A 26,059-nucleotide genomic window follows, 5' to 3' on the forward strand; every position below is an offset into this window, starting at 1 on the left:
TATTGGTCAACAGTTGAGTGTGATTTGGAGTCAAAGTGTCTCCCAGCCGACGTAACTTCCGCTTTCCCATTGTCTTCGTGCGGGGCATTGACCAATGGCAATTGTCGGGAGACCGGAAGAACTTTATTCCTCCAGCCAATCAGAGCACGGCTTTGGGTGCATTCAGATTAAGCTTCACAGAAGACTAAACCTCCTCATGTCTCCAAATCTGTGAGTGAAACACTGTCTTCTCCCCCTTTCCAGTTACTCATTCCGCGGTTAAATTGTTGACTTGCAGGAACTGAAGTGAAACAAAGTGAATCCAGGGAGAGTGCAGACTCTGGGAAGGTTGGCCCAGCTTGACACATTTATTTGTCTGGTTAAAAGGATGGTCTCTTTCCTAATGTTCACAAGGGCTGGCATCCACAGAGATGGCTGACGTTTAAGGGGACAGTATTTTTTTTTTAAATTTAGAGCACCCAGTTCTTTTTTTTTTCCAATTAAAGGACAATTTAGCATGGCCAATTCACCTACCCTGCACATCTTTTTGGGTTGTGGGGGCAAAACCCACGCAGACACGGGGAGAATATGCAAACCCATCCCTGACAGTGACCCGGGGCCGGGATTGAACCTGGGTCCTCGGTGCCGTGAGGCAGCAGTGCTAACACTACACCACCATGCTGCCCCGAGGGGATAGAAAATCAATATAGGACACTGATATGTCCAGTTTTGTAATATGGTACATATTAGAGTATTTTGTTTAAGTAATAAAGTGCTAATTATTTCTAGTCTAGAGATATAATGCTGTAACTAAGTTATACATTTCCAACCATAGTGAGAATGCGGGAAGAATTTGTGGGATGGAGATGTGGGATTCAGGGGCAAGGGAGAGGAATATTTTACAGAAACTAGCATTGTCTGTTCTGAATTTCTGTCCTGTACTTAGTGAAGACTTTTGTAAACTCCTTTTACAGGATGTCAGAAGGGAAGGATTTGCAGCCAGAAATCTCAAAATGCATCAAGACTTAACAGAGCCACTCGAATGACCAGAATCTGAATGCCATCAATCTTTGAATCTCGAAGGATAAATTGTCTGTTTTGGCCGTCACATCAGTATGACTGGAAAGGCACTAAGAAACACAGATCTGAGTGAGTGTGTCCAGTGCACTGACTGTGGAAAGGGCTTTAACCAATTATACACCATTTACAGCGGGGAAGAGACCGTACACATGCTGTGTGTGTGGACCAGGCTTTAACTGATTGTCAAACTTGGAAAGACACAAGAACACCCGCAGCATGGAGAAGCCACGGGAAGGTGAGGACTGTGGGAAGGATAGCCGTATCCCGTCTGCACTGGAAACTCATAAACCTGTTCACAGTGGGGAGAGACCATTCGCCTGCTCCAAGTGTGGGGAAGGCGACTGCTCCCCATCTGCCCTCAAGATTCATCACTGCAGTCACACTGTGGAAAGGCCGTTCATCTGCTCGGAGTGTGGGAAGGGATTTCTCCAGTCATCTGACCTGTGGAATCACCAGCAAGTTCACACTAGGGAGAGGCCGTACATCTGCTCTGAGTGTGGGAAGGGATTCACTCAGTCATCCCACCTGCTGACACACCAGCAAGTTCACACCGGGGAGAAGCCGTTCAGCTGCTCGAAGTGTGGGAAACAATTCAATCATTCATCTGATCTTCTGAATCACCAACAAGTTCACACAGGGGAGCGACCGTTCACCTGCCCCGAGTGTGGAAAGGGTTTCACTCAGTCATCCCACCTGCTGATACACCAGCGAGTCCACACTCGGGAGAGGCCGTTCCACTGCCCCGAGTGTGGGAAGTGTTTTATTCAATCCTCACACCTAGTGACACATCAGGGCATCCACACCAGGGAGAGGCCATTCACCTGCTCAGAGTGTGGGAAGCGTTTTATTCAATTATCGCACCTAGTGACACACCAGGGAGTCCACACTAGGGAGAGGCCATTCAACTGCCCCGAGTGTGGGAAACGTTTTATTCAATCATCCCACCTAACATCACATCAGGGGGTTCACAGCAGGGAGAGGCCTTTCACATGCTCAGAGTGTGGGAAGCGTTTTATTCAATCATCTCACCTAGTGTCACACCAGGAGGTTCACACCAGGGAGAGGACGTTCACCTGCCCTGAGTGTGGGAGGGGATTCATTCTGTTATCGGACCTGCAGAATCACCAGCAAGTTCACACTGGGGAGAGGCCATTCTCCTGCTCTGAATGTGGGAAGGGATTCACTCGTTCAGCCAACCTGCAGGCACATCAACGCATTCACACCAGGGAGAGACCATTCACCTGCTCTGAGTGTGGGAAGGGATTCGCTCTTTCATCTGATCTGCAGAGTCACCAGCAAGTTCACACTGGGGCGAGGCCATTCACTTGCTCTGAGTGTGGGAAGGGATTCATTCAGTCATCCCATCTGCAGACACACCAGCAGGTTCACAAGGATTCGCAAAGGGATTTACTCAGTCATCCCACTTGCTGAGACACCAGCAAGTCGCTAAGTGATGACTGGGACTGGATTCTGCTGTTTTTGCTGCTGTGAATCACATCCAGGACTGAACCATGTTCTTTCTGACACTTGGTGAAGTAGGAGAGTTGGAGGGTTTCTTTCTGCTGGACTGGCTGGTGTCAGACTTTGCTTCCAGTGGGCTGATGCTGAGCCTGGGAGAGCACATTTCCACTGAAATGATCCACAAAAGCTGCTGAAGGACATTCATTTTATCCTGGACAGTAAATAGTGTTTTTAATTGCACTACAGGTAGTCCTAAAATAAATACATTTGTCGCTGTTGCATTGAGTCTACAGCACAGGGCCAGGCCAGTCGGCTCATTTGGTCTGTGTCAGTATTTATGCGACACATGATCCTCCACCCTCCCTCTTCATCTCCACCATCAGCATCTCCTTCTATTCCTTTCTCCCTCATGGATGTATCTTGCTTTACGTTCAATGTATCACGCTGTTCATCTCAACCTCGTTTTAAAAAATTTTAGAGTACCCAATTCATTTTTCCCAATTAAGGGGTAATATGCGGCCAATCCACCTACCCTGCACATCTTTGGGTTCTTGGGGCAAAACTCATGGAAACAAGGTGAGAATGTGCAAACTCCATACGGATAGTGACCCAGAGCCGGGATCGAACCTGGGACCTCGGCGCCGTGAGGCAGCAGTGCTAACCACTGCGCCACAGTGCTGCCCTAGGTTAAAGAGGTTTCTACTGAAATTATTGAACGCCTGCATAATCTTAAAGACTCCCATCAGATCACCCTTCAGTCATCTCCTTTCTAGTGAAAGGCAGCCGCAACCTTTCCTGAGGGTTAAATATTATTCTTGTGAACACTTGTTGCACCTTCTCCAGTGTCTATTTCCTTTTTCTAAATAGCGATCACCAATGTTGACAGAGCTCCCAGTGTAGTCTAACCCTGGTTTAAAACCAGTTAAGCAAAACCTCCCTGCTTTTCAATTCTATCCCTCTGTAATGGGACCCGATATATGGGCCCCACACTTTCGGAAAGATGTGACTTTCTCAGAGAGATTGCAGAGGAGATTTATGAGGACACCAGGAATGAGCAACTTCAGTTAGTTGGAGTGACTGGAGCAGCTGAAATTCCTCTCTTTATATCACAGTCAGCAGAGATGGAGGGCACTCAGCCCATCCTGGCACAAAGGAAGATGGTTGTGGTTGTTGAGGTCAATTATCTCACCTCCTGAACATCACTGAAGGAGTTCCTCAGGGTAGTGTCCTTGGTCCCAACATCTTCAGCTACTTGATCAATTACCTTCCTTTCATCATAATGTCAGAAGTGGGGATGTTTGCAGATCACTGCACAATATTCAGCACCATTCACAGCTCCTCAGATACTGGCACAGTCCATGTCCAAATGCAGCAAGACCTGGACAATGTCCAGGCTTGGGCTGATGAGTGGGAAGGAAACATGGGCCACACAATTGCCAGACAGACAATGACCAGACAAGGCCCAAGACCATAAGAAACTACAGAGAATCATGAACACAGTCCAGTCCATCTGGCGAAACCTCCTCCCATCCATTGATTCCATCTACACCCCTGCTGCCTTGGGAAAGCGGGAAGCATAATCAAAGACCCCTCCCGCCCGGGTTATTCTCTCTTCCAACCTCTTCTATCGGCCAGGAGATACGATCGTCTGAGAACACGCACTAACAGGTTCAAAAAAAGCTTCTTCCCTGCTGTTACCAGACTCCTCAATAGCCCTCTTGTGGACTGAACTGATCGCTCCACACACCTTCTCTACTGAGTAGTACTCACTCCATATGCTTCACCTGGTGCCTGTGTCTATGTATTTACATTGTGTATTTACGTATGTCATATGTTTTTTCCATCTTTTGAACATTCTGTCTGGACTGTACGCAGAACAATACTTTTCACTGTACCTCAGTACACGTGACAATAAATCCAATCCAATCTCCAACAAAAGAGTATCTGACCATTACCCCTTGACATTCAATGGCTGAATCCCCCACTACACCTTGGAGGTTGCCATTGACCAGAAGCTGAATTGGACTAGCCACATACATATTATGGCTGCAAGAGCAGGTCACAGGCTAGCAATCCTGTGGTGACTATCTCACCTCCTGACTCCCCAAAGCCTGTCCGGCATCTCCAAGGACGAAGTCAGGAGTGTGATGGAATACTCTCCCCTTGCCTGGATGAGTGCAGCTCCAACTGCACTCAAGAAGCTTGGCAAAACTCAGAACAAATCAACCCACTTGATTGGCATCTTTTCCTCATTCACTGCCCCCACCACTGATGTACAATGGTGGCTGCGTGTACCATCTACAAGATGTGCTGCAGAAACCCACCAAGGCTCCTTCAGCAGCAATTTCCAAACTCACAACGTCTGCCAATTAATGATAAAAATCTTTATTAGTGTCACAAGTAGGCTTACATTAACACTGCAATGAAGTTACTGTGAAAATCCCCTAGTCGCCACATTCCGGCGTCTGTTTGGGTACACTGAGGGAGAATTCAGAATGTCCAATTCACCTAACAGCACATCTTTCGGGACTTGTGGGAGGAAACCGGAGCACCCGGAGGAAACCCATCCAAACACGGGGAGAACATGCAGACTCAGCACAGACAGTGACCCAAACCGGGAATTCAAACAGGGAATTGAACCCGGGTCCCTGGCGCTGTGAAACAATAGTGCTAACCATTGTGCGACAGTATCACCCAATTAGAAGGTAGAAAGACGAGGACAGCAGATACATGAGAACACCTCCACCTAGGCATTCACCTCCAAGTCACTCATGTCAGGAAAACAGAGATAGTTTTAAGTGATCTGTATTTGTGTTGTTAAATATTAAAATCGAGTATAGATTTCAGTGGGTTTGATTCAGTATTCTGTGCAGGAACAGAACAAAGAACAAAGAAAAGTACAGCACAGGAACAGGACCTTCGGCCCTCCAAGCCTGTGCCGACCATGCTGCCCGTCTAAACTACAATCTTCTACACTTCCTGGGTCCGTATCCCTCTATTCCCATCCTATTCATGTATTTGTCAAGATGCCCCTTAAATGTCACTATCGTCCCTGCTTCCAGCACCTCCTCCGGCAACGAGTTCCAGTACCCTCTGTGTAAAAAAACTTGCCTCGTACATCCCCTCTAAACCTTGCCCCTCGCACCTTAAACCTATGCCCCCTAGTAATTGACCTCTCTACCCTGGGGAAAAGCCTCTGACTATCCACTCTGTCTATGCCCCTCATAATTTTATACACCTCGATCAGGTCGCCCCTCAACCTCCGTCATTCCAGTGAGAACAAACCGAGTTTATTCAACCGCTCCTCATAGCTAATGCCCTCCATACCAGGCAACATCCTGGTAAATCTCTTCTGCACCCTCTCTAAAGTCCTTCACATCCTTCTGGTAGTGTGGCGACCAGAATTGAACACTATACTCCAAGTGTGGCCTAACTAAGGTTCTCTCCAGCTGCAACATGACTTACCAATTCCTATACTCAATGCCCCGGCCAATGAAGGCAAGCATGCCGTATGCCTTCTTGACTACCTTCATCACCTGTGTTGCCCCTTTCAGTGACCTGTGGACCTGTACACCTAGATCTCTCTGACTTTCAATACTCTTGAGGGTTCTACCATTCACTGTATATTTCCTACCTGCATTAGACCTTGCAAAATGCATTTCCTCACATTTGTCCGGATTAAACTCCATCTGCCATCTCTCCGCCCAAGTCTCCAAACAATCTAAATCCTGTTGTATCCTCTGACAGTCCTCATCGCTATCCGCAATTTCACCAATCTTTGTGTCATCTGCAAACTTACAAATCAGACCAGTTACATTTTCCTCCAAATCATTTATATATACTACAAACAGCAAAGGTCCCAGCACTGATCCCTGCGGAACACCACTAGTCACAGCCCTCCAATTAGAAAAGCACCCTTCCATTGCTACTCTTTGCCTTCTATGACCTAGCCAGTTCTGTATCCATCTTGCCAGCTCACCCCTGATCCCGTGTGACTTCACCATTGGTATCAGTCTACCATGAGGGACCTTGTCAAAGGCCTTACTGAAGTCCATATAGACAACATCCACTGTCCTACCTGTATCAATCATCTTTGTGACCTCTTCGAAAAACTCTATCAAGTTAGTGAGACCCGGGGCAGCACGGTGGCGCAGTGGTAGCACTGCAGTCTCACGGCGCCGAGGTCCCAGGTTCGATCCCGGCTCTGGGTCACTGTCCGTGTGGAGTTTGCACATTCTCCCTGTGTTTGCGTGGATTTCGCTCCCACAACCCAAAGATGTGCAGGATAGGTGGATTGAACATGCTAAATTTTCCCTTAGTTGGAAAAAATGAATTGGGTACTCTAAAGTTATTTTTAAAAAGTTAGTGAGATCCAACCTCCCCTTCACAAAACCATGCTGTCTCTCGCTAATACGTCCATTTGCTTCCAAATAGGAGTAGATCCTGCCTCGAAGAATTCTCTCCAGTAATTTCCCTACCACTGATGTAAGGCTCACCGGTCTGTAGTTCCCTGGATTATCCTTCTTAAACAAAGGAACAACATTGGCTATTCTCCAGTCCTCCGGGACATGACCTGAAGACAGTGAGGATCCAAAGATTTCTGTCAAGGCCTCAGCATTTTCCTCTCTAGACTCCTTCAGTATTCTGGGGTAGATCCCATCAGGCCCTGGGGACTTATCTACCTTACTATTTTTCAAGACGCCTAACACCTCGTCTTTTTGGATCTCAATGTGATCCAGGCTATCTACACACCTTTCTCCAGACTCAACATCCACCAATTCCTTCTCTTTGGTGAATACTGATGCAAAGTATTCATTTAATACCTCACCCTTTCCTCTGGCTCCACACATAGATTCCCTTGCCTATCCTTCAGTGGGCCAACCCTTTACCTGGCTACCCTCTTGCTTTTTATGTACATGTAGAAAGCCTTGGGATTTTCCTTAACCCTATTTGCCAATTACTTTTTGTGACCCCTTCTAGCCGTCCTGACTCCTTGCTTAAGTTTCTTCCTACTTTCCTTATATTCCACACAGGCTTAGTCTTTCCCAGCCTTCTAGCCCTGACAAATGCCTCCTTTTTCTTTTTGATGAGGCCTACAATATCTCTCGTTATCCAAGGTTCCCGAAATTTGCCGTATTTATCCTTCCACACAGGAGCATGCCGGTCCTGAATTCCTTTCAACTGACATTTGAAAGCCTCCCACATGTCAGATGTTGATTTACCCTTAAACATCCGCCCCCAATCTAGGTTCTTCAATTCCCGCCTAATATTGTTATAATTAGCCTTCCCCCAATTTAGCACATTCACCCTAGGACCACTTTTATCCTTGTCCACCAGCACTTTAGAACTTACTGAGTTGTGGTCACTGTTCCCGAAATGCTCCCCTACTGAAACTTCTACCACCTGGCCGGGCTCATTCTCGAATACCAGGTCCAGTATAGCCCCTTCCCTAGTTGGACTATCTACATATTGTTTTAAGAAGCCCTCCTGGATGCTCCTTACAAACTCTGCCCCGTCTAAGCCCCTGGCACTAAGTGAGTCCCAGTCAATATTGGGGAAGTTGAAGTCTCCCATCACACCAACCCTGTTGTTTTTACTTGTTTCCAAAATCTGTCTACCTATCTGCTCCTCTATCTCCCGCTGGCTGTTGGGAGACCTGCAGTAAACCACCAACATTGTGATTGCATCTCTACCCATATAGCCTCGCTGCCCTCTGAGGTGTCCTCCCGTAGTACAGCTGTGATATTCTCCCTAACCAGTAGCGCAACTCCGGCACCCCTTTTACATCCCCCTCTATCCTGCCTGAAACATCTAAATCCTGGAACATTTAGCTGCCAATCCTGTCCTTCCCTCAACCGGGTCTCTGTAATGGTAAGAACATTATAGTTCCAAGTACTAATCCAAGCTCTAAGTTCATCTGCCTTACCTGGTATACTTCTTGCATTAAAACATATGCACTTCAGGCCATCAGACCAGCTGTTTTCAGCAACATCTTCCTGTCTGCTCTTCCTCAGAGCCATACTGGCCCTATTCCCTAGTACTCCCTCAATGCTTTCACCTTCTGACCTATTGCTCCCATGCCCACCCCCCTGCCATACTAGTTTAAACCCTCCCGTGTGACACTAGCAGTGTGGGGGAGCGGTGGTTGTCTGTTCATGGATAACCTGTGCGTTCAAAGGCACGGTGTGTCCACTGAGAACATTATAGTAAAAGATATGTTGTAACCTGTGTTGTCCTTGAAAACTGTGCACGTTTGTGAAGATAAGGAGGAGTGAAGGAGTATTGTATCACAGTGAGACCTTTCATGTTTAATGAATGTTTTTGTTGGTGAAAGCTAATTGGCAATCCTGTGCTCTGTTCCTCCACATTTTCTAAACAAAGTTACAGTCTTTTTAGCCAGGGTTCCATTCTGGGATCTTCCCATCCAGTTATTACATCACTGGGATTGTAACACTCACCATCTTGCTGTGGAAATATATCACTGTTCCTTCACTGCCCCGGGTCAGAATCCTGGTACTTCCTCCCTAACCACACTGTGGGTGACACCATAGGGACTGCAGCAGTTCAAGACGTCAGCTCACCACCACCTTCTCAAGGGCAATTAGGGATGGGCAATAAATGGTGACTTAGACAGAGGCACACACCTTTGTTTTATTCATTCACAGGAATAAATGGGCTTTGACCTCCATAAAGGAATAGAAAATATTAGGCAAGACCTGTTTTTAGCCCATTTCATTGGGTTTCAATGCCATCATTGCCTTCTCCCTTGTTCTCATGGCCTGGGCCTCTTACAAGGTGATGCCTGATGGAATCGAGTCAGCCTGACTCCACTTTGTTACTTCTGACACTGTTATCAATCCCCAGATTGGTACAGAGACCTTTATCACCTCAAAACAAACACATCTTTCTCACAGTTTGAGGCTAGTTCTCCTGCACAATTCAATTCATTTTGCAGCCATTGCTAATTCTGGCAAGGCTGTGACTTGACTAAATTGTCCATCATGCTTTGCATTTTGAGCCCACAATGCAGTTCTTCAGATATCCACGGTCTGGGTTCTTCTATCACCTCGATGTTCCATGTTACCACCATGACACAAACTCCACACACAGGGTTACACCACAGCCCGTCTGCACTGATTAATATTAAAGAAATAAAGAGAGTTAAAAATTGATTGCACATTTTAAAAGGTGGATATTAATAATAATCTTTATTAGTGTCACAAGTCGACTTACATTAACACTGTAATGAAGTTACTGTGAAAATCCCCTCGTCGCCACACACCGGTCCCTGTTCGGGTACACTCAGGAAGAATTCAGAATGTCTAATTCACCTAAGAAGCACGTCTTTCGGGACTTTTGGAAAGAAATCTGAACACGTGGAGGAAACCCACGCAGACACGGATAACATGTAGCCTTCCAGTAGAGCTATTGAGTTAAAAGCAGGTAAGGTGGGCAGCACAGTGGCACAGTGGTTAGCATTTCTGCCTCACGGCGTGGAGGTCCCAGGTTCGATCCCGGCTCTGGGTCACTGTCCGTGTGGAGTTTGCACATTCTCCCCGTGTCTGCGTGGGTTCACTCCCACAACCCAAAGATGTGCAGGATAGATGGATTGGCCACCTTAAATTGCCCCATAATTTGAAAAAATGAATTGGGTACTCTAAATTTATTTTTAAAAAGCAGATAAGTTATGCTGAACCTTTATCAATCACTGTTAAATCACAATGGTACGCCGCGCTCCGTATCGATGGCCTCAGAACTTTGCCTGAGGTCCGCCTCCCGATGCTCCTCCCCGACTAGCCAAGTTCCTGATGGTGTGGGTCGCTTGTGGTCCCATCCTGTCGAGAACTCGGCATGGCGGCTGCGGACTCAGTCCAGCACTGCCACAGTCAGGGGAGGGCTGATCCGTGGGCAGGGGGTTCTTTACTAGGGGCTGGGGGCACTATGGGGGTGGTCCGGAGCGTGCGAGCCAGCCAAATGGGGGGCATTATTTTGCAGGCCAGGTCCGCGAGTGGCCTCTGCCATGTAGTACGGCGCGGCCGCCGCTGTGCGCATATGCGGCCACAGACCTGGCAAGTCTCCAGGGCATATTGGCAGCTAGAGCCGGGTGCTCTACGCAGCCGACATGCTAGCCCCCAGGAAAACGGGGAATCGGTAGCCGTTTTACACCACTGTTCCCACGCCGGCGTGGGGATATAATCCCAGAATGGGAGAATCCAGCCCCATATATTTCAATCAGATTCCCTCTCATTCTTCCAAACTCAAGTGGATACAGGCACAGCCTGTCCAAGTTTTCCTCCTATGATAACCCCTCATCCAGTCAAGTGAACCTTCTCTGGCCAGTTTCGAATGAAATTATGTCCTTTCTTAAATAAGGAGACCAAAATCGTACAGAGTACTTTGCATGTGGTCTCACCAATACCCTGTACAACTGCAGTACTTTCCCCTTGCAATAAACAGCAACACTCCCTTTACCTTCCCAATCGTGTACTGTATCTGCAGAGTAACTGGTCCTGATTCATGCACCAGTACACCTCGATCCCTCTGTACCTCGGAGCTGCAATCTCTGTGCATTTAAACAAGCAATGCAAGATGGCGCCGGAACGGGGCGACTCTCTGCGAGCTCTCTCACAGATCCTCTTCTTACATCTCCGATAATCATACTAATCTCTTAAAACTTAATTCTAACACCAACACTGACCTTTCTCTTTTACATTTTCTTCACACAGCTTTCTGAATGAGTAGTACTACACTCTGCATGCTTCACCCGATGTCTGTGTGATGATGTATTTACATTGTGTATTTTATGGTTGCCCTATGTATTTTCTTTTCATGTACAGAATGATCTGCCTGAGCTGTGCGCAGAACAATATTTTTCGCTGTATCTCAGTACACATGACAATAAACAAATTCAATCCAATATGTTGCTTTTTTATTCTTCCTGCCAAAGTGGACAAGTTCACATTTCCCCACATTATGCTCAATCTGCCAAATTGTTGCTCACTTATTTAGCCTATCTGCACCCTTTACAGACACCTTATGGTCACTCACAACTTACCTTCCTCCATACCTTTGTAGCAACAGCAAATTCTGCAACCGTACTTTTGATCCTGTCAACCAAGTCCTGAAAATAGTTGAGGCCCAGTGCTGACCCCTGTGGCACTCCACAGGTTACATCTTGCCAGTCCAAAAATGACAATGTTTTACCTTCTCAATGTTTCCTGTTCGCTAACCAATCCTCTGTTGATGCTGTTACCAACTACAGAATGAGCTTTTATTTTGTGGAGTGAACTTTTATGTGGCACCTTGTCAAGTGCTATGGAAATCTAAATACACACATCCACAGGTCCCCCTTTATCCACATCGCTTGTTACTTCCTCAAATAACTCTACTAAATTGGTCAAACATGATTTCCCTTGCACAAAATCATGTTGATTCTGCCTGATTGCACTGAGATTATCTAAGTGCCCAATCTAGCCTCTCAATAACAGAATTAACATGGTTCAGTCCTGCATTGTATTAGCAGCAGCAGCAACAGCAGAATCTAACCCCTGCAGTGACTTGTGAACTCGCTGGTGTCTCAGCAGATTGGATGACCGAGCAAATCTCATCCCACATATGGAGCAGGTGAATGACCTCTCTCCTGTGTGAACCTGCTGGTGTCTAAGCAGGTGGGATGATTGAACAAATCTCTTCCCACACATGGAACAGGTGAATGACCTCTCCCCAGTGTGACCTTGTTGGTGTCTCAGAAGGTCCTTAGTGCTCTTAAAGCTCTTCTCACAGTCAGAACATTTAAAAGGTCTCTGCTCAGTGTGAACAAGTTGATGTACAGTGAGCTGGGATGGCTGAGTGAATCCCTTTCCACACATGGAGCAAGTGAAAGGTCTTTCTCCAGTGTGAATTCGCTCATGTATCAGAAGGTGGGGTGAATCAGCAAATCCCTTACCACACACAGAGCAAATGAACGGCCTCTCTCCAGTGTGAACGCGCTGGTGTCTCAGACGGTGGGATGAATGGGTGAATCCCTTCCCACACACAGAGCAGGTGAATGGCCTCTCTCCAGTGTGAACTCGCTGGTGTGTCACTAGATCCTGTTTGCGTTTAAAGCTCTTCTCACAATCAGAACATTGAAATGGTCTCTGATCAGAGTGAACTCGCTGGTGTGTCTGTAGCTGGGATAAACGTCCAAATCTCCTCTGACAGAGAGAGCAGGTGAACGGCATCTCCCCAGTGTGAGTGCGTTGATGGGCTTGTAAATCATTTTTACTTTTAAAACACTTCTCACAGTGCGAGCATTGAAAAGGTCTCTGATCAGAGTGAACCAGTTGGTGTGTTAGAAGGTGGGATGACTGAGTGAATCCCTTCCCACACACTGAGCAGGTGAAAGGCCTCACCTCCATGTGAGTGCGCTGGTGTCTCAGCAGGTCCTTTGTGCCTTTAAAGCTTTTGTCACAATCAGAACATTGAAACGGTCTCTGATCAGAGTGAACTTGCTGGTGAATCAGGAGGCTTGATAAAGCATTACACCCCTTCCCACATTCAAGGCAATTGAATGCCCTCTCGCCAGTATGAACACGCTGATGTGTATACAGGCTGGATGAGTAAGCAAATCCTTTCCCACACACAGTGCAGGTGAAAGGCCTCTCTCCAGTGTGAATGCGTCGATGAATATCCAATCCAGATGGGTAATTAAATCCCTTTCCACAGTCCCCACATTTCAATAGTTTCTCCATGATGTGAGTGTCCTTGTGTTTCTCCAGGTTGGGAAATGTTGAAGCCTCGTTTACACAGAATATGTACAGGGTGACTACTCAATGTGAATGCGGTGGTTTTTCTTTCAGGCTGGTGAAAGCTCTTTCCGTATCCAGCACATTGGAAACTCTCGGGTATTTGCGTATCTCGGTGCTTTCTCAGTCACACTGATGGCTCACATCTTTTTCCACAGACAGAATGGAACAAACGTTTCTCCTTCTGTACACAAAGGCTGATGATATTCAGATTCTGATGAATCAAATCGCTGAAGCATCTTGATGTGAAGTTTGGTTTGAGTTTCATGTCTGTAAATTCTGCTAATATCCTGTAAACATAATTTTACAAAATCCATCACTAACAGTCCAGAGGGTTTGGGGCCTCCAGCGGGTATTTGTGAATCCTCCCCACCCACCTGCCAGGGTTCCCTTCCTTGCCAGAGATCAGAGTCCTCATTGATTTGAGTGCGAAGTGGAAGCTCTTATTTCTTGTCCCCCCCCCCTCCCCCTCCCCCCCTCCCCCCTCCCCCATCCTCTGATGTGAACCATCCTCCAGTGTCTGAAGCAGGATGGTGCCCGTTCACCTGGGCCTGTTCCCGGGAGAGAGAAGCCCCGCAGCTGCAAATTGTGAAGGGGTTGCGGATCCACAAAGTGTTTCCAAATCCTCCCACCCACCGCCTGACGCTGACTCCGCTTCTCCGGGACAAACAAGGGCCGAGGCATCAATCACACTGCGCATGTTCCAAACTCTTTGACACTACGCCTGCGCATTGGTGTCCAGCTCTGTGCATGCTCCGGATCCAATGCCCGGCTGATTGACAACAGTTCCGGACCAATTGGAAGATGTTCTGGGACTGGAGAACTGAGCACGAGCTACTCATTCTCCAACCAATCAGAATGAATGAGGGGCGGGGCTGAGCCCGGATCTCCCTCATTGGCTGAAACTGCATCATTTTGAAAGCTGATTTGTCTCAAACTCCAGGAGAAAACAACCTTTCTGTTTGTGGTTGTAAACAGATGAAACTCTGGGTGTAGAGCAAACATTTCAACATTTGTTTCTGAAATGTGAAACTATGTTTACATAATTGAAGAGCTGACTTCACAGAAGAACAGGGAAGAGAGGGAATGTCCACAATTTGTATTTGGGTTACTGGGCATCAGTTTGCTCTCACTTAGCGTTACTTGTTTAAAGGTGTAGAAGGAGCTTTTAATGAAATGAAATGAAAATTGCTTATTGTCACAAGTAGGCTTCAAATGAAGTTACTGTGAAAAGCCCTGAGTCGCCACATTCCGGCGCCTGTTCGGGGAGGCTGGTATGGGAATTGAACCGTGCTGCTGGCCTGCCTTGGTCTGCTTTAAAAGCCAGCGATTTAGCCCTGTGCTAAACCAGCCCCATTGAGACACAGTGGGCGGGATGCTCCATTCCTGAGACGAAGTATTGATGCAGAGGCAGGATTCATGGACTTCCACGACAGCAAAACTGGCGCCGAGCGTGGACGGATTCAGTGACTTTAGAGGGGCTAGAACCGGCACCACATGGAACATGCAAGCGATGCCATTGAGAAACAGTGTGGGATTTGCCGGGTCCGTGATTGACACTCGGGAGGCTGACAAGCTGCAACCGCATATACACATTACACTCCCCACACACACTCATCCCAGCCAACAAGATGGCACTGGTTGCGCTGGAGCACGCCCATCCTGCTGAGGTGTCAGCTGAGGCCAGAGGGCACCTAGGGTGGTGCACCGGGGGGGGTGGGGAGGGACTCATGTGACCTGTGGCCCTAAGTTCACAATGGACAGTCACCGGTATACACAGCTGCATGGTTACCTTGCAGATTGCGGTAATGACGCTTTCTGCCGGTCCACCCCACAGCTCAAATCCAGGTTATCCCGAGCTACTCCCCTGACCCTGGCAGAAGCCCCCACACAGCGGCACAACTGTCAGCGAACTGTGGCAATGTTGCACACGTTCCGTACCCCCTCTCCCTCATCAGCGACGGGACCTGTTTAATAATTTTTAAAAGCACAAGTGAACCTCGCCATCGGGAATTTGGCTCATCCTAGGCAGAGAATCACAGAGGCCCCGGAGAATACTCGGTCAGGCCCACTAATCATAGAATCCTAGAATTTACAGTGCATAAGGAGGCCATTTGGGCCATCGAGTCTGCAGCAGCCCTTGGAAAGAGCACGCTACCCAAGCCCATACCTCCACCTTATCTCTGTAACTCCAACCAAGATTTTGGATACTAAGGGCAATTTAGCATGGCCAATCCACCTAACCTGCACATTGTTTGACTGTGGGAGGAAACCGGAGCACTCGGAGGAAACAAACGCAGACAAGGGGAGAACATGCAGACTCCGCACAGGCAGTGACCCTCACCGGCAATTGAACCTGGGACCCTGGAGCTGTGAAGCAACAACGCTAACCACTGTGCTACGGTGCCACCCTAATGATATGCAATTGGTATCTAACTGTATGTGCATTCTGAAATGCATTGACGCCACTGTCGAGGTCATGGATAATTGTGATTTGGCATGAAATCTGTGCCCCCCATGATTTTAAAGTCAGAATCGATTCTCCACCCAATCGCGTTTGGCGATTCCGGTGTCAGCCGATGGAGAATCTCACACAGGAACTGTCACGTTGCTCAAAGTGAAATAAAACTAACTGTTTGTCTTTACAAAGGAGATAAATGCTACCCAAGCCATGCAGACAGACTAGGAAGCCCTGTCCCCAGATAGAACATAGAACATAGAACATTACAGCGCAGTACAGGCCCTTCGGCCCTCGATGTTGCGCCGACCTGTGAAACCACTCTAAAGCCCATCTACACTATTCCCTTATCGTCCATATGTCTATCCAATGACCATTTGAATGCCCTTAGTGTTGGCGAGTCCACTACTGTTGCAGGCAGGGCATTGCACGCTCTTACTACTCTCTGAGGCAAGAACCTACCTCTGACATCTGTCTTATATCTATCTCCCCTCAATTTAAAGCTATGTCCCCTCGTGCTAGAAATCACCATCCGAGGAAAAAGGCTTTCACTGTCCACCCTATCCAATCCTCTGATCATCTTGTAACCTCGGTTCAAAATTGATCAGGGGTGAAGTGAAAATGTAAATTTCAGGGGTGCTGATCTCCCAGTCTTTCCTGGAGGTGCAAGACTTGAGAATTACAAATACAAAGAACAAAGAAAAGTACAGCACAGGAACAGGCCCTTCGGCCCTCCAAGCCCGTGCCGACCATGCTGCCCGACTAAACTACAATCTTCTACACTTCCTGGGTCCGTATCCCTCTATTCCCATCCTATTCATGCATTTGTCAAGATGCCCCTTAAATGTCACTATCGTCCCTGCTTCCACCACCTCCTCCGGCAGCGAGCTCCAGGCACCCACTACTCTCTGTGTAAAAAACTTGCCTCATACATCTACTCTAAACCTTGCCCCTCGCACCTTAAACCTATGCCCCCTAGTAATTGACCCCTCTACCCTGGGGAAAAGCCTCTGACTATCCACTCTGTCTATGCCTCTCATAATTTTGTAGCCCTCTATCAGGTCGCCCCTCAACCTCCGTCATTCCAATGAGAACAAACCGAGTTTATTCAACCGCTCCTCATAGCTAATGCCCTCCATTCCAGGCAACATTCTGGTAAATCTCTTCTGCACCCTCTCTAAAGCATCCACATCCTTCTGGTAGTGTGGCGACCAGAATTGAACACTATACTCCAAGTGTGGCCTAACTAAGGTTCTATACAGCTGCAACATGACTTGCCAATTCTTATACTTAATGCCCCGACCAATGAAAGCAAGCATGCAGTATGAGTTCTTGACTACCTTCTCCACCTGTGTTGCCTCTTTCAGTGACCTGTGGACCTGTACACCTAAATCTCTCTGACTTTCAATACTCTTGAGGGTTCTACCATTCACTGTATATTCCCTACCTGCATTCGACCTTCCAAAATGCATTACCTCACATTTGTCCGGATTAAACTCCATCTACCATCTCTCCGCCCAAGTCCCCAAACAATCTAAATCCTGCTGTATCCTCTGACAGTCCTCATCACTATCCGCAATTCCACCAACCTTTGTGTCATCTGCAAACTTACTAATCAGACCAGTTACATTTTCCTCCAAATCATTTATATAAACGACAAACAGCAAAGGTCCCAGCAGTGATCCCTGCAGAACATCACTAGTCACAGCCCTCCAATTAGAAAAGCATCCTTCCATTGCTAATCCCTGCCTTCTATGACCTAGCCAGTTCTGTATACACCTTGCCAGCTTCCCCCTGATCCCGTGTGAGTTCACCTTTTGTACTAGTCTACTGTGAGGGACCTTGTCAAAGGCCTTTGTGAAGTCACTATAGACAACATCCACTGCCCTACCTACATCAATCATCTTTGTGACCTCTTCGGAAAACTCTATCAAGTTAGTGAGACACGACCTCCCCTTCACAAAACCATGCTGTCTCTCACTAATACGTCCATTTGCTTCCAAATGGGAGTAGATTCTGTCTCGAAGAATTCTCTCCAGTAATTTCACTACCACCGATGTAAGGCTCACCGGCCTGTAGTTCCTGGATTATCCTTGCTACCCTTCTTAAACAGAGGAACAACATTGGCTATTCTCCAGTCCTCCGGGACATCACCTGAAGACAGTGAGGATCCAAATCTTATGCCTTTATTCAAAAAGTGTTGTAAGGATAGCCCCAGCAATTACAGACCAGATAGTTCAACACCAGTTGTTCGGCATGCTTCAAGAAAGTCATCTTTATTGTCACAAGTAGGCTTACATTATCACTGCAATGAAGTTACTGTGAAAAGATCCTGTGAAGCTACTGTGAAAAGATAGAATTAATAGCCACATGGAAAAATGTTGGCTTATTTGTAAGGAGCAGCATGGATTTCTAAAGGGGAAATCATGTTTAATTAATTTGCTGCAGTTTTTTTATAGGATCGGTAAAGAGAACATTTAAAGCATATAATATGAGCTAGCTTAATAAGGGCATAAACTACAGGAACAAGCTGGTTATACTAAATTTGTACAAGGCACTAGTTAGACCTCAGTTGGAATATTGTGTACAGTTCTGAGCGCATGCCTTCTTCCAACTAACCACAGGATACCCAGGAAAGGTAATAACAGTGTATTCATGATTCAGGCATGGAAGGAACTACCCAAGAGAAACCTCTGGCTCTGGGGTAGCACTTTCCCCCGATACAGCTCTTTGTCTTTCCCCCTTAATGTTTAATATCACCTGGCTGGAGCTCAGGAAGGATAATTCGAGGAGTGGGTGGGGCAGGGAGGGTGGTGATCATATGACAAGAACAGAATTTCAGCCTGGACACAGTCCACGAGCACGGTGACCATCCACTTCTTGTCCCTGTTGTTAAAATAAATCAAGCACAGTATTTATTTGCATTCTAGTTATCGGACTTTTTTCATTTGTTACCTGACACACTTATCTCCATGGTAACACAGCTACTATGTTTCCTTCTCTCATTTGTGAATAGCCAATAAAAGACGTGTTCATCATGTGCAACTTCACAATTAGTCTTCCTGTTGCACGGCCTGTTTAGTTTGGACACAGTTTCAGGTGTTGACGAACATCCTGGTGTTTCCTCAGCCACCAGTAGTAATTATGAACATATGGGGACATGAAAGAGAAACGCTCCCTAAATCTGATCCCGAAACAAAATTAATTATTTTGTAAGACATCAAGGTGTGATGCAAGTCAAATTTGAGCCACTTTGTGATAGAAACCCCATCATGTAGGATGGGTGAGACCTTACTTACTGAGGGAAAGCCTTTGCAATGGTGTACCACTGCTTTCCTATACTCACTCCAGGATCCGGGTCCTGACAAGTTTTAAAATTCAGGTTTAACTGGAGTCTGTCATACCAGTGCCAATGATTGAGTTTTCTATTTTGGGTGGATCCCCTGAATCTCCTCTAGAGCAGCTTTCCGGGTGAGTCAGTCTGCCTGGTTATTACCATTACCCTCTTCACTAACTCCTGCTGCTAATGTACCTTCACCTTATAAATAGCAATTCTCTCTTATCAGCAACATCCCAAATTATTGACAGTTTGGAGTGGAGGGTGAGTGGTTTCCTTTCTGCTATGGATAAGCTGTGTGTTTTATTTTTTGCCAGAGATGTATGTTTTCAGTAAGGGTCTAACAGTGAATGAAGCTTTCAGAATCGTTGGTAATTTTATCAGGAACGATTTCAAGGGCTGCGATTATAATGATGTCCTGAGATTTATGGGCTAAATACTGTGGTGGGTATTTATTGAGGATACTACAGTTGTTATTGGGAATCAAAGACACAGCACCAGACTGACACGGACCCAGATTCATTCACAAACCTCAGTACAGTCGAACAGTGATGTGGCTTGAACAGGTCTATTGGACTTGGCCTGTTTCCTCTGACAGCAATGTGGGGCCCTTTCATACTGCAACATTCCAGCCAAGTGAGAATTGTGAAATTGCAGGATATTAATGCCTTTACTTTGTAACCCCATAATTCATCCACTCTATCATATCAAGATACTCCCTTGACTTGGCCATTTATGAATAATGTCACTGTGGTTTGTGCGGACTGTCAATTGTTGAATTAACTCCATTAGATGCTCTGTGTGCATAACTAACAGTGAGGACCTGATATCTGCTCAACAAAATAGTCAATCAATTTTTCCACAGGGGTGAATGTGACTGTGAACTATCCAACTGCAAATTAAGCACTGGATTACATCAGCAGATATACATTGTTCTGACTCTGCCAGCAAGGCAGGGTTTAATTGGACAGATCTTCCAAAGAGCGAGTACAGATAACGCCAAATAACTTTTATTTGTGCAGTAATATTATGTAAAACAGTGAATATTCAGAATTAACGATGGAGAGGGGGAAACAGAGGAACCAGTGACTGTGATTGAACCCAGCCAGAGTCAGAAACATCAGAGGAGGGATGAGAGAGAGGAAATAATATAAACGCTTTAAAAACTCTGCATGGTCGCACAGGGGAATTTTGAGATATAGAGCTTAGCAGATCACTAATTCACAATTTGAGATTTTAAAAATTAATTTATCTCCAAGGGTAACAAAGTTATTTTGTATGAACTGATTGAGCTTTCAATGGTGTGGTTGTTACCCAACATTCCAAGCGGCTGTGAATGTGCCCTATTCACGCCACAGGAGCCAGTGCACAGGCGCAGTGTCACTTTGCCCGCAGCCTGACGAATGCGGGAGCTGCTTTTTGGGCGGATGAGTCGGTGGAGCGGAGAGAGGAATGGAGCCGGGAGTAAAGGTGGGGAGGGAGCAGGGTCTTTATAAACACCCGGTGAAGGCCACAGGGTCTGAATAACAGCCTGCAGTTCCCGTGTTGGCAGCTGCGGGGCTTTTATCCGGGGTCAGGCCCAGTTCCACCGCCGCCATCTTCGTTCAGCGGGCAGACTAGCGCATGCGCGGCCATCACCTTTGTGAGGTGGTGTGTCTGCGGGGGCGGTGTGTGTCTGCGGGGGCGGTGTCTGTCTGCGGGGGCGGTGTCTGTCTGCGGGGGCGGTGTCTGTCTGCGGGGGCGGTGTCGGTCTGCGGCAGTGGCACTGCCTGTTTGAGATTCTGGGAAGGTTTGGCCCGAAGTTTGTGGCGTGTGTGCGTTTGTTGTATGTGGCCCCGGTGGCGAGTGTACAGACAAATGAGATGAGTTCACAGAGTTTTGGTTTGTACAGGGGAACAAGACGGGTATCCGCTGTCACCATATTGGTTGTGCTGGTGATAGAGCCCTTCACGATGGCCCTTAAGGGGCCAGTGCAGTGGCAGAGCATTGGGGGGGGGGGGGGGGGGGGGGCAGGGAACACTGGGTGTCACTATATGCGGACAACCTTCTGCTGTTGGTGTCGGACTCATTGGAGAGTATGGGAAGAATTATGGACATATTAGTGAAGTCAGGGCCTTCTCGGGATATAAGTTGAATGTCGGGAGGAGCGAGGTCTTTCCAGTGAATGCGGCGGATCGGGGGCCAATCTGGGGGCGTTGCTATTTAAGGTAGCCAGAGACAGGTTTGGGTATTTGGGAGTTCAGGTGATGAGGGAGTGGTCAATGATGTACAAGAGGAACCTGACAACGTTGGTGGAGGAGCTTAGGGGATTTTAGGAGATGGGATAGACTACACCTGACATTGGTAGGAAGGGTCTAGGCTGTTAAAATGAATATTCTGGCAAGGTTCCTGTTTGTATTCCAGACCCTCCTGACCTTCATCCCGAAGGCCTTTTTTCAGAATTGGATGCAGCAATCTCAAGAGTTTATATGGGCGGGGAAGGTACCGAGGGTGAAGAGGGCCCTGTTGCAGAGGCAGAAAGGGGGGTTGGCACTACCAAACCTGCTGTATTGCGACTGGATGGTGAATGTGGAAAACGTGAGATGGTGCTGGGAAGGAGAGGGGTTAGAGTGGGTTAGGATGGAGGAGGAGTCCTGTAGAGGGTCCAGCCTGAAGGCCATGGTGACGGCATCGCTTCTGCTGGCGCCGGGGTGGTACGCGGTGAGCCCGGTGGTGCAGTCCACGATTAGGGTGTGAAACCAGTTGAGCAGGCACTTTAGGATGGAAAGGATGTAGGTGCTGACACCGCTGTGTGAGAACTGTGGGTTTAAGCCGGGTGAGGGCGACGGCCTGTATAGGAAGTGGAGGGAGGTGGGGCTGGTGAGGGTGAGGGATCTATACCTGGAGCAGAGGTTTGCAGGTCTGGCAGAGCTGTGGGAGAGGGTGGAGCCGCTGAAGGGAAGCAAGTTCAGGTATATGCAAGTGATCGGTTTTGCGCGGAACGAATGGAGAAGGTTTCCCAGGCTGCCGGAGAATTCCCTGTTGGAGCAGCTGCTGCTCCCGGACGTAGAAGGAGAGGGCAGAATTGGGAATATATATGCTTGGCTTGGGGAGCACGGGGGAGTGCAGGTGATGAGGATTCACAATAAATGGGAGGAGGAACTGGGAGGATGATAGGATGTGGAGTGAGGTGATGCGCGGAGTAAATTCAACCTCGTGTGGGAGGATGAGTTTGATTCAGTTTAAGGTGGTGCACAGGATGCATGTGACTCGGGCGAGGATGAGTGGGTTCTTCCAGGGGGTGGCAGACAAATGTGAGAGTGTGGGTGAGGACCGGCAAATCCCGCACATATGTTCTGGAGCTGTGAGAGGTTAGTGAGGGGGTATTCGCATGGTTAGAGATCAGGCCGAACCCAATGGTGGCTATTTTTGAGGTATGGGAAATGCCGGAGCTGATGGAGGGGAGGACGGCCAATGTTGTGGGTCGCCTCGCTGATTGCCCGGCGAAGGAACTCTGTTGGTTTGCCGATTGGCAACGCCACCAGTGGTAGCGCCCTAGCTGGGGGATCCTGTACGATTTCCTCCGACTGGAAACAATCAAGTTGAAGTTGACAGGATCAGCGGAGGGCTTTGAGACACGGTGGACACTGTTCATGACGATGTTTGAGGAATTATTTGTTGCGGTGGGGAAGGGGGTGAATAGGGGAAAAACTTGCATGAACTGTGGGGTGTTGACAATGGTTTTTTGATTCATGCCGTTGTACTTTTTGAATAAAATACATTAAATATATATACATCCAAGGCTCAGTTAGATTTTTGATCTTCAAGGGAGTTGAGGGTTATGGGTGACAGGAAGAAAATAATCAGCCATGATATTAACTAGAAGAGCAGGCTTGATGGGCCGAATGGCCTGCTCTTATTTCTTATGATCTTATGATCTCTCGGTCGAGAACTGGAAATGCTGTGTGTTGATCTGTCGATCGGGAGAGTAGGGACGGTGTATATTAGATAATGGAGTGAGATTGGAGAGTGTGTGTTTGTACAGATGCATGCGGTGAAATTTACAGCTTTTGGGGAACTAGGGAGGAAAGCATGTTCCACAGCGATTAGAATTGTCTGTTCTGAATTTCTGAGCTGTACTGACAGTGATGACATTTGTAAACCCCTTTAACAGGATATTCAAAAGGGAGGATTTGCAGCAAGAAATCTCAAACCAAACTTCACATCCAAGATCTGACAGAGTCACTCGATTCATTAGGACGGGGAAAACCATCGGCTATTTTACCATCAGTGTGACTGGAAAAGCACCGAGTCACGGACACCGGCACCATGGGAAAACCGTGGAAATGTGGGGATTGTGGGAAAGGATTCACTTCCCCACCTGAGCTGGAAACTCATCGACGTACTCACACCGGGGAGAGACTGTTCATTTGCTCTCAGTGTGGAAAAGGATTTACTGCTTCATCCAACCTGCTGACACACCAGCGAGTTGGCACCGGGGAGACGCCATTCACCTGCTCAGTGTGTAGGCAAGGATTCATAGATTCATCCAGCCGACTGACACACCAGCGAATTCACACTGAGGAGAAACTGTTCACCTGCTCAGTGTGTGAGAAGGGTTTTACTAATTCATCCAACCTGCTGACACACCAGCGTGTTCACACCGCAGAGAAGCCATTCACCTGCAATGTGTGTGAGAAAGGATTTATTAATTCATCCAACTTGGTAACACACCAGCGAATTCACACTGGGGAAAGACCATTCACCTGCTCCGTGTGTGAGAAGAGATTTGTTAATTCATCCAACCTGCTGACACACCAGCGAGTTCACACCGCATTGAGGCCATTCACCTGTAAAGTATGTGGGAAAGGATTCATTAATTCATCCAACTTGGTAACACACCAGCGACTTCACACTGGGGAGAGGCCATTCACCTGCTCTGTGTGTAGGAAGGGATTTATTAATTCATCTAACCTGCTGAGACACCAGCGAGTTCACACTAAGGAAAAGCCGTTTACCTGCTCCACGTGTGGGAAAGGATTCAGCAGTACATCCTACCTGCAGAAACACCAGCGAGTTCACAAGTAATTACAGGGGTTGGATCCTGCTGATTTTTGCTGCTCTTGATCACATTCAGGACTGAACCATGGTCATTCTAACAGTGGGTGAAGTGGGCGATCAGAAGGTTTCTCTGTGGGCTGGCCAGTCTTCCAATGTTCACTCCAGTGGGCTGATACTCTTTCAGCGAGAGCACATTTCCACTGAAATGATGCACAGAAGCAGATGTGATACATTAATTTTATCCTGGATAGTACACAGGAACATAAGAATTAGGAGCAGAAGTGGGCAATTCGGCCCTTCGAAAAAGATCAATTCTTCAACTGTCTTGAAGACGCAAATTAATTAATTCAAAATCTCAATTTGAACTCTGTTTGATTCTCTTTCTTATTGGAGTTATTCTGCGTTGTGACGTTAGGGAGTTCTTACTGTGTTTAGCTGGATATATCAGAGTTACTCTGTGTTTGTCTGGATATATTAGAGTTACTCTGGATATATCAGAGTTACTGTGTTTTGAGGTTCAGGAGTTTTACATCCTATAAAATTTAGGGTATGAAGCTATTGTTGGGTTTTACACGAGTTGTACTTTTTCTTCTTCGCACTCTGGTTGCATTGTGAATTATATCAGTGTCAGAGTTTTTTTCTTTGAGTCTATGGTTGAGTGGAGAGCCTCCCAGCTCAGGATGAGGTTAGCTGACGGGAGGGACTGCGAGGTGTTGCAGCTCCTCGCCCCAAACACCTTGTGAATAGGAGCTCAGAATATTGTTGTGGTTAGATTATGTTATGTAGAGATTTAGAGATAAGTGATTGTTGGGTAATATTACTGATGGGTGTTGTTGGGTTAGGGAGGGATGGGTAGGGTTTTAGTTGTTTGACGGTGTCACTACTCTGTGTCTGTCTGGGCACTGGGCTGGGTTTGGTTGCCGGCCTGGATGATCTCACCTTTGGCTTGTCAAGATCCCTTGCTTGATATTCTTCAGAAGTTATGGCTGACCCTGATGTAGGAATTAATGGGAGATCTCCACTTGGCCTTGTAACCTGGAATGTTTGGGGTAAATGGTCGAGTGAAGCAGATTGGGGTTTTTGCTCCTCTTAAGGGTCTAAACTCGGTTGGCGTATTTCTACAGGAAACCCACCTGTGTGTCAAGGACCAGATAAGGCTTTACAGATATTGGGTGGGACAAGTCTTTCATTCAGGCTTTAACGGTCGGGCTAGAAGCACGGCAATATTAATCCATAAGGAGTACAATTTACCCCCTCTCGGATTATGGACGATCCCAATGGTCGCTATATTATTGCCTGTGGTTCACTGGAAAACACTCCGGTTATTTCAGTAAACATTTCTGCTCCCAACTGGGACGATCCAAATTTTGGAAACTCTTTGGTGAACCTCCTCCCTGACTTGTATTCACATCGGATGGCTAGGAGGTGACCTGAACTGTGCCTTGGACCCGAAATTGGACCGTTCCATGTCTAAATCTCTGACTCCATCTGGGATGTCCAGGGCACTGCCCTCATTTATGGGATGGATTGGTGGGGGGTGGGGGTGAGTCCGTGGCCTTTGCATCCAAACAGGAAAGAATGTTCCTTTTTTTTCTCATGTTGACCGTGCCTATACCGGAATTGTTGTTTTTATTGTTAAGTGCCTCCTTCAACGGGGACAGCCGAATACTCGGCGATTGTCATCTCTGATCATGCCACTCATTTTGTTGATTTTCGTTTTGATTTTGGTCCTTCAAACACCCACCTTAGAGACGAGACGCCACTTTGATGTCTGATGATAAATTTTGTGAGCATTTGTCTGCTGCCATAGCAGACTTTATTAATGATGTGGAGATGCCGGCGTTGGACTGGGGTGAGCACAGTATGTGCTAGCCGAAAGCTAGTGACATCGAAACAAACCTGTTGGACTTTAACCTG

At 47.1% G+C, this 26,059-nt stretch overlaps 3 protein-coding genes across 5 annotated transcripts in view; 1 reads left to right on the plus strand and 2 right to left on the minus strand.

Moving 5' to 3' along the window:
- Positions 1–26,059, minus strand: part of LOC140418722 (uncharacterized) — a 402,445-nt gene that overhangs the window by 217,312 nt on the left and 159,074 nt on the right. The gene's annotated exons all lie outside the window — the stretch shown is intronic.
- LOC140418718 (uncharacterized) lies at positions 71–8,858 on the plus strand. The gene is made up of 2 exons (XM_072502291.1): positions 71–210; positions 954–8,858. Exon 2 carries the CDS (start codon positions 1,276–1,278, stop codon positions 2,488–2,490), a length of 1,215 nt encoding a protein of 404 aa, XP_072358392.1. The 5' UTR covers positions 71–210; positions 954–1,275; the 3' UTR covers positions 2,491–8,858.
- LOC140418717 (uncharacterized) lies at positions 9,158–13,753 on the minus strand. Of its 3 annotated transcripts, none has more exons than XR_011945266.1 (2): positions 12,467–12,607; positions 9,158–9,653 (listed from the first exon to the last, which is right to left on the minus strand). XR_011945266.1 is itself a non-coding variant. In XM_072502290.1 (2 exons), the coding sequence occupies exons 1-2, from the start codon at positions 13,251–13,253 to the stop codon at positions 9,482–9,484; spliced, it is 954 nt and encodes a 317-aa protein (XP_072358391.1). In that variant the 5' UTR covers positions 13,254–13,745; the 3' UTR covers positions 9,158–9,481. The 3 variants fall into 3 exon arrangements, 2 of the variants coding, with proteins under 2 accessions (XP_072358391.1, XP_072358390.1); XM_072502290.1 differs by having other exon boundaries at positions 9,158–9,648; positions 12,467–13,745; XM_072502289.1 differs by lacking the exon at positions 9,158–9,653 and adding an exon at positions 13,685–13,753 and having other exon boundaries at positions 11,433–13,597.

This window comes from Scyliorhinus torazame, chromosome 5, assembly GCF_047496885.1.
Source record: "Scyliorhinus torazame isolate Kashiwa2021f chromosome 5, sScyTor2.1, whole genome shotgun sequence".
In the NCBI taxonomy this organism is placed as follows: Eukaryota; Metazoa; Chordata; class Chondrichthyes; order Carcharhiniformes; family Scyliorhinidae; genus Scyliorhinus; species Scyliorhinus torazame.

What these genes read in the sequence shown, in the direction of transcription:
- LOC140418718 (XM_072502291.1), top strand. Translation starts at nt 1,276, where the DNA reads ATGGAGAAGCCACGGGAAGGTGAGGACTGTGGGAAGGATAGCCGTATC.
- LOC140418717 (XM_072502289.1), bottom strand. Translation starts at nt 13,253, where the DNA reads ATGGAGAAACTATTGAAATGTGGGGACTGTGGAAAGGGATTTAATTAC.